This window comes from Montipora capricornis, chromosome 6 (assembly GCF_036669925.1).
Source record: "Montipora capricornis isolate CH-2021 chromosome 6, ASM3666992v2, whole genome shotgun sequence".
NCBI lineage: Eukaryota > Metazoa > Cnidaria > Anthozoa > Scleractinia > Acroporidae > Montipora > Montipora capricornis.
Genome location: NC_090888.1, coordinates 23075527 through 23084665, shown reverse-complemented (window position 1 = coordinate 23084665; position 9139 = coordinate 23075527). Strand labels below are relative to the sequence as shown.

At 42.1% G+C, this 9139-nt stretch overlaps 1 protein-coding gene across 1 annotated transcript; it reads left to right on the top strand.

Moving 5' to 3' along the window:
• Window positions 1–4933: 4933 nt before the first annotated feature.
• LOC138050368 (uncharacterized) lies at window positions 4934–6321 on the top strand. The gene has a single exon (XM_068896709.1). The coding sequence runs from the start codon at window positions 5292–5294 to the stop codon at window positions 6102–6104; it is 813 nt and encodes a 270-aa protein (XP_068752810.1). The 5' UTR covers window positions 4934–5291; the 3' UTR covers window positions 6105–6321.
• The last annotated feature ends 2818 nt before the right edge of the window (window positions 6322–9139 follow it).

Below are 9139 nucleotides of genomic sequence, written 5' to 3'. Positions count from 1 at the left end.
AAGGAATTTAAAGAAATATTTTGAATAAATATAAATTTGATATGAGCTGCTATTACTCTGAAAGACGTTACTGTTGTAATTATTTTTAATTTTTCAAAAAAAAGAAAACTAAGTCGGGCTCGGACGGTCGGAGAGAAACTGAACATGTCCTTACATGGTGACAAAACATAATCTCATTTGTTTCGGTATTTATTAGATTAAATACTCTGTCATTTTGAACTTCTTTTACTTTACCTTATTTGGATCATGGTATCGAAAAATACCCACATCACTGAATTTAGTGTGCTACAGAGGCGTCTGTTGCGCTGCGTTTGTTGTTTGTTGTTAAATTCGCATTGGACTTTCAACAAGAGAAATACCGTGATATCGTGTCTTCAGTAAATGTGTTGAAACTCGTCTCGGGAATGGCATTGTGTGAATATGCTACTCAAGTTGGCGGACAATGCGGAGCTAGCGCAGATAATCCAGGTAGCTCTCAATGTAGGGCAATCGCAAAATGTGACAAGGACATAAGAAGTCACCTGAGGTCTTTTGGCGCTGGTTTTGCGGATTCAACAGTAAAGACTGAGGCAGAACTTCTTCTTGCCAGGGCAGGTATGCATTAACACAGATCTTTGTAAATGTGAAGCCAGAGTTAGACAGTGTAGTGTGTATATTAGGGGATTGGGTGGGGGGGGGGAAGGGTGCTGGTGGTGGTTAATGATGTAACGAGATACCTAAAAGAAGTAATCATAACCCTAATTTGAAACACTGCAGGGTATAGCATATTTTTTGATCAAGCTTATTTCGGTGTAAACATACCGTAATAGCTCAACCACCTGAAAACTCCACGCCCAAGCCCCCTGGTGGACCCTGGCCACGCCTACAGATTCTAATGCTTGGACTGAATATGAACGAAAACACTCTTTGAGTGGGCATTATGTATTATGAGCGTTTTTTTTCTTACATGTGTCACTAACTTCCATGGCGCGTTTGTACTACCTACGAAATCCACATTGCAAATAGAGCGTTAATATTCAAAAGATTCTGGTCGTAACCATGTCTAATCTCGTACCCAGATCTCCTACGGTCATACGGAAGGGAGATCTGGTAAAGTTCAATTTTGAGCATGCTCAGTGCCAGCGAGGCCCGAAATACGGGCTTTTCTATCACTGCGCATGTTCGTACTCTCTGTTGTGATTTTGGGTGATTTTGTGGAATAAACATGGATTTCGAGAGTATTCTTGAGGAGTTTCTTTTGGGTAGAGGACAAGGAAACCTTAAACTTAAGGCGAAACAGAAAGAAGCGCCATAGAGGGATTGTTTTTGAACGGTCGAGATTGTTTAATTGTCGGAGCAACTGCAGAATCACTGAAACGAGCGCTTAGACTTAATCAATAAACTAGTGCTATTTTCTTCACACAATCTCGTGAAAAGTGTAGTTTACCAAACCCTAAATTGAAAGCGAAAATGTCAAAGAGTGCTTAGAACTAATCACTGCAACGAGTGCTATTTTCTTGACACGATCTCATGAAAAATGTAAATGTAACCGTAAAATTCACAATTGATCACTACTTAATTCGCGAGTCACGCTTTAAGAACGAGAAATACTGTTTTGAATAAATTACATACTTCAACTTGAATTTATTAGTTTCTGCGCACCGCGTAGCAAGAAGCTACGCAGAACTTTATTCGAGTGGCAGGGTACGTGGGGCTTTCGTCGGTACCATTTACACAAACGTCACAAATTTTTAACATGATTTTCCTCAACTGCAAAGCTTTTCCGGCGTCGGAAAAAAACAAAACTTTCCTCCGCACAACTGACATTTATTCAAAACAGCACATGAGCTTGCTAAAACCAAACCTTCACTAAGTGCCCCGCGAAATAAGCCTATCGGAGCGTAGATTGCATTGCCGCAACCTTTTTTAGTAGCCAATGAAAAATGGTGTACTGTCCAAGTTTACCAGATCTCACATTTCGAGTGACGGAGTGAGATCTGGGTACGAGATTAAACCATGTCAGCAATTTGTTGTTTCTACGTCAACAACTTGCAAAGCGCTTTACAAATACCTACCTTGAAAATTACTAAAATTGCTATGGGTAATTGTAATCTTTCTTTTAACGGCTAGTGCTGTTTTGGTTGCTTTTTGGCGCTAAATTTGCCGTTTACATACAGGAAGACTTATATAAATTTTCAATCGCAAAATTATACTCTTTTCAAAATCTCACCCTCGAGTTTATTCTTGAAGTATGCTTAAAATTTCGCACATTTCAGCCTTGATATTCCTGTAAAATATATTCTTATTAAAAAGGTGTATTTTTAAGCTAACTAAGGATAATCGAACTGAGTTTGTCTAGATCTGACCGCTCCTTCTTTTTTCAGGTATATTCGACATCAGCGAAAGCCACCTTAACATCTCTATTTGTCCAAAACATCGGGATGCATTTGGCATACGCTGGCGTTGCCGAAAGCGATTCTGTTCTGTTCCGCCAACTTGGGCACCTCATCAGGCAACGCAAATGAAAGGAGATCGGAGTATTACATTTGTCCAGTCGAAACTTATCTACAAGATGACGTCAACCGTAGTTCCTATCGGATCTCGTAAGTACTCTAGTATGAGTTTTAGTCAAAGTAATCTTGTAGTGAGATGACTGTTTCTTCTTACAGCTTGTACTTTGTAGAGCGATAAGAGGCAGTCTAAATTTCCGCTTGCTGCAGATTATACACGAAAGCCCATTAATTTTCAGTGCTGTAATGTATGAATATTATACTTGTTTTATTGTTTGCAGCAATATGCAAGCTTTGCCGTGATTTGCTGAGTAGTCCAGATCTCACGCCCCGAACTCAAAAGACTGAGACTGTAGCCGATGAGCCACTAGCTGAAGAGCCATCGCCGCCAAACGAGTCCACCGAAAGTGAAACTGTAAGTCGAAGGAAAAAACCTAGATTCGAGCGCATTATATTTAACAACTATTCGCCGCAGGCGGGGTGAACATTGGTGAATATTAACCTCGACTTCGTCTCGGGGAATATTCACCAATGTTTACCTCGCCTGCGGTGAATAATTGTTAAATATAGTTAATTTTTACTTTCTGTGCAGTTGCTGGAAATGCAGATGGTTAATTAACAATTATTCCATGAGCGCGCGTTGGATATGAGATGGTAAATAGCCAACGAGGCGCGTAGCGCCGAGTTGGCTATAACCACTCTCATATCCAACAAGCGCGAGTGGAATAATTGTTTTATTAAAAACGCCCCCAAAATATAGGAAACTAGACTACAATAAAAATAAAAAGGCCCAAAAAATCACGCGTATGCTTCCCGTGTCTGTAGATCATGGTATAATGGCTCATAACCCATGATGGCTTAGCCAATCAAAACTCTCGAATTGCATTATCCAATGATCCAGTTTTTAATAAAATACCATATCTAGACTCTAACTTAAGTGCGTTGTATACAAAAAATTTGCTTTCCGAGATAGCTTTTGCGTTTAGCTTTGAAAAAATGGGGAAATGCTATTGAAGACTGGGACACAACATTTAAATTGCTGGTAGCACAGACTACAGTGATATGATTTACTCATTTGTCATCTTCATAACATTATAGGATAACGCGGATGAAAGTAGCAGTACAGATGTGCTGTGTCAGGCGATGAAAAGTATCATGATCGCATCAAACGACACAAGTCTGTATGTCCCGTCTCAAACGGAAACGAGTGGCAGTGAACTTTCAAGTGATAGCAGAAGCAGCGGGAACCTCAGTCTTCGCCGAACGAAGCTTAACAAATTCTTGGCTATCAGAGGAAAGTCTACCTTAACACAACAGCTGAAACCTTGGGCTAACATGTTAGGTAGGACAAGGCATGTATACGTCACTAAAGCAAGAGACGCCGTCATGGCAAGACTGGAAGTGATTATTCCAGATGAAGCTGGTGGCCTGTGGGAAGCATTGAAAGAGTCTGGTGAAGTTGAGAGTGCTTTGGGTGTATTGTCTGAACCCCACCCTGCTGATGACAAATATCTGAAGTCCCTTGCAGAGGCATACCAAAATGCATCCAGCTGGGACACGCGACGACAAGTTCTCTCCGTCATGGCCTACCTTGTGCCATACAGTCTTATCCAGCGATACCTACCGGGTATCACAGAATATCGAGTGAAGACCGCACGAGAACACGGAAAAAAATACGGGCGTGGCTCGGCTGTACTCCTGTCCAAGAGCCCTCGTATGCGTGTTAACTATGCTCAACTGGACCACTTCCTAGAATTTATCACCAGTCCACACGTAGTAATAGACCTGCCTTTTGGCCAAAGACTACTTTCCCTGGCAGATGGAAGTCTTCTAGAGACGCCAAATCTCATAAGAACAATGATACCAGAGCGAATTGTGGCACAGTATACGCAATACTGTAAGGAAGTCAACTTTACGCCGTTCAGCAGATCAACCATGCGGCGTGTCTTGTCCTCTTGTGCTGCAACGGTACGAAAATCACTTCATGGGCTCGATTACATAGCTGCAGTCGGCGGAAAGGCTTTCGACGAACTGATTGAAATGGTACTAAAGCTGGGTAATGACGACAGGGTATGGGTAAGCCGCTTGCAGAAGGTGCTGAAGGAAGCTAAGCAGTACATCAAAGGCGATTATAAGGTATGGAGGAGGGCGATATTATAGCCTTATAATCCGTGTACAAACTTTCCGTAAAAATACTTCGTAAGTGTGTACTTATGTGTATGTATTTTGAGGAAGAATTTGAGCGATGTGATAGTCAGGCGTAGAAAAAGACCCGCAGTCATTACCATAATAGACCTGTACTGACATGACTTTAAACCTGCCTTGAACGCTATGGGCAGGGATTCCGCTATTCGTGCAGAGGGAGGGGTATATAATGAAAAGCAACGGCCAAAATATTCAAAATCTAAGAAATGTAGGGTTTATTGAAAGTTAGCTTCTCAGCTAGTCAGTCAGTCAGTAAGGAGGTTATCTTTTTTTTTTAATCTTGTTTGTAGATATCGCTATGATAGGTTTATGGTTTCCAATAATCTTTGCATGATGCTATATATGAAGATGGCGTAATTTGTTATCAACATACACTGACATACCCTTTTGCTGCAGGTACATGTTTCAACTCATGCAACCACACCCGACCACTGTAGCAGTTACGCCCTAAGCGACCCCAAAGATCAAGCTTTTCGATCGGATTGTGGCCACAGCCATGAAGACAGGTGCCCCTCGTGTGAGGTGCTTAAGGGTGCTCTAAGGCAGATTGAAAATGTTGTAGCAGAGTCCCCACTAACGGAAGATGAACGGGATGACATGCAGTATACTTTCCGCCTTGCAGTGCAGGCCATAGAGTCTTGGAAAGCGCACCAACTTCGGTCTTTGCAACAAGACAAGGCAAGAATCACTGCTCTAGAAAGTCTAGATGAGTCATCGGTACTAATAACCCAGGACTGGGCTATGAAGTGGCTACCACAAAGATACCGGGAGACTCAAGCTGACTGGTTCGGCAAGAGGGGTATCTCGTGGCATGTCAGCGTAGTAGTTCGGAGGTTGGCCGGTCAACTGGAGCAGCAGACCTTTGTCCACATTTTAGAAGAGTGCAGCCAGGACGCCCATGCTGTTGTCCGAGTTCTCCAACACACACTGAGGTCTCTGAAAGTTGAACATCCCGAGATAAAGTTTGCGGCACTTAGACAAGACAACGCTGGGTGCTACCACAGTGTGGCAATGCTATCAGCGTGCCGTCTTATGGGGACGGCAACTGGAATCCATGTCAAAAGAGTCGACTTCAGTGACCCTCAAGGAGGCAAAGGCCCTTGCGACAGGAAAGCCGCTACCATCAAGACTCACGTGCGACAATACATTAACGAAGGCCACGATGTGCTGACAGCGCACGATTTTAAAGAAGCCATGCTGTCTCATGGAGGGATTAATGGGGTTCGTGTAACCTTAGTCACTGACTTCCTCGAGAAGCCACAACAGGAGATGACAGGCCGCTGGGAGGGAATCAGTAGCTTTAACAACTTCCTCTACCAGGAGGACTGTGTCACAGTTTGGAAAGCATACAACATCGGGAAGGGAAAAAGTATCCCATGGTCTCAATTACAAGGTAACCGCTACAACTGAACAAAAAACATCTATGGCAGCAGAATCCCCCTGTTAAATTGGGGACACCTACGATATTTCAAATATTAGCTAAAATACTAATGAGTCAATAGGGTCAAATTAAAAATGGCTGGCTTTTCCATTAACGATTCCCTATTTGCGATGTGTTCAGTACTGCACGATGAATTAATTCGTGCGACTTCTTTTCTGATACGACAAAACTTCAGCTTATACTCGCTTTTCAGCCATTCTTCTCCTTCCTCCTCCCCCAGATCTCAGTCATTTTTATCCTAGGATGAAAGTCATTTTCTCAACGTAATTTTGATTGTTTGTTGGTTCTTCATGAATATTTTACTCAACTCTTAATTTAGATACTATTAATTTCATTTTCTTATGTACATGATTTAGTTTCAACGCATTTAGAGGAAGGATGGAAGGCTAAGGTGTCCAAGGGTGGGTTTGCGCCATGTTCTAGAGGAAAGCGCGAACCATCCAAGAAGCCTGAACAAGTTGAAGGTGAAGAGGACACGGGTGACGGCGTGGACGAGGAGGCAGAAGAGGATGGCGAAGGGGCGGATGCTAGCTCGTTGTTGCCATGTCCTGTTGAGGGATGCATACGCACCTATCAGAAGTACCACAACCTGGAGCGCCATTTGCTCTTCGGGAAGTGCAAGCTCGTTTCAGAGAAATATACCCTTTTAGATACCGCTAAATTGGCGTACGCTGAGAAAGTTCAAGAGGGTCTCACTACTCAGCCAACACTAGCTGCCCCAACCACCACTGAAGTCTCTTCAGAATCTCCCTTGGTGCAAGGCTGGGCTCTAAAAGGTGCGAAAAAGTCCACCCGTTTTAACCAGAATCAGCGTCAGTACCTCGATAACAAGTTCCAGATTGGACAGGAGAGTGGCCTTAAAGCCGACCCTGAGAAGGTGTCACGGGACATGCGCTATGCTAGAAGGGACAATGGTGAGCGTTGCTTTCACGTGGAAGAGTTCTTGACTGCACAGCAGATTCAAAGCTACTTTTCACGTACTGCTGCAAAATTGAAGCACGCAGCTACCACTCAGTCAGGGCATGACTCCATCGACAATAACGATTGCCAGGCGGCCCAAAAGCAGGAGGCTTACTCGTCTGTCCGCTTAGCTGTCCTTCGCCAATGCGAGCTGTTGCACCCCATTGTCTATGACACGCTGAACATATGTTCCTTGTACAGCAGCAACAAGCTGACCAAGCTCAGTGTCGCACAACTGAGGCTTATCTGCAGCTACTACAACATGAACATAGAGGAACAACAATCAAAGCGAAAAGCGCCATACATTACTTTTCTCTCGGATCTTGTAGGGTCCTGTTCTTGCACTAAGGTCTAAAGAGTGCTTGCGATGTTATCGGAATGTAAAATATCCTTTGATAATGTTAATTGTCCCATCTGTTATATTTTGTTTTCATACAAACTTATACTGATGTTCTTCCAACCGGAATTATTCCATCACTTGTACCGTTTATTCCGTTCCTCTATAATTTATTAAGTGCGTTTTGTTGAAGTAATAAATAATCGAGAATGCCAGAGTTTTTTTTATTTGTATTCAACAACCGAAATCGTAAATTAGGGTCGGATGTGAAGCGACAGAAAAACAATATCGCACCCACAATCAAAGTTTCTGTCAGCGGTCTCTTGTAACAAAGACTGTAACGCATATATTTCTGCCGTTGACAGTGAATTCTGTAACGGTCGAGAATGCTGATCCAGCGACAGATTTTTCAAGCCTAATACAAGGTACGAAAGATGCTATTCTCATTTTAAGTGTTAGAAAGCCATGTCGGAATGACAAATGTTCCGATTTGATTTCATTAAGACTGCTTTGACCTTGACACCCTTTTACCCGTTACAACTCGAGGTCAAAAAAAAATCCAAACTGTCAAATTTTCCTTACAAGTTATACCAATCAAGCAGAATAGTCTTGTAAACATTAGTTTGTGAGTGATAGCAAATATTACTAAGCGCTGAGTTTCGAAAATATATTGCCTTTATGTTTGTGTGACCTTTCGACACCGGTACGCCATTATCAAAAGGGCTCAAATTTCACGAAACTATTGCGTGTATTTTTCGATCTCAAAAATTGTATTTTAAGTAGGCCATGGTTTTGAAAATGGATTTTGAAAGAAAAAATAGTGCTCTTTCACGTGGAATAAGCCTCGATACACCAGGCGAGGTACCAGTCAATGATTTTAGGCCCTTAATTTTGTGAATATTGCGCAGCGAGAAATCGCTCGAATTTTTGTAAATACTGGAAAGTTTGTCAAAAATTCAGTTTTAATTTAAACTGAGAAAATAACCACTCAAAATGTGTATTATCGTCTGCCTTATTTGATTAGTTCCTTTCTGTTTCGTAAAAAAGGTGTTTTAATTTTCAAAGGAGGTCTCAGCGGTGTGCGGTATCAGACGCCTAAAACCCCAGGCCTGAGAGCTGCGAAACCAGGTTTATCTCCGTACGTCCAAAATATTTATCGGATCGAGGTAAAATCTGTATTTCTAGCAATAGTTCACCAAGGGCTTTCTTGAGAATTTTTTTCAGATTTTCCGTTTTTTCGCTATTGCATGGCCCGGTTGAAAATTAGTGACATTGACTCTTAATGTTTAAATTTTGTATTTTTGTATATTGAATTACCTATCTTTGTGTCTCCTTAAACAAGTCGCCATCGTTTCTTGAATAAGTACCGGTTTACCTTTCGGGGTTTTGTCAAAGTTCTGCCACCGGCACTTTAAGATAAGAAAGAGAGACGTTGGGAACGGAGTTGATTAAAATTCTGCTATGGTTCCATGGTTTTTCGTACAACTACCCAAACCCTAATGTGAATTAACAAAAACTTCGAAATTGAGGACAACCTCTCGAGAATATATTACTCGTTCTTTAAGCCACCCGCAGATCTGTCAGATAGATATCCCGGGTAAAAAATCGATTCTTATTCATCCATAAATGGCTGCGCACCGCGGTAGTAGTCCATCTCACTCTTTCTCCTTATTCTCATTCATCAACTAAGGACCATGGTGGCAGTCT

What these genes read in the sequence shown, in the direction of transcription:
- LOC138050368 (XM_068896709.1), top strand. Translation starts at nt 5,292, where the DNA reads ATGCAGTATACTTTCCGCCTTGCAGTGCAGGCCATAGAGTCTTGGAAA.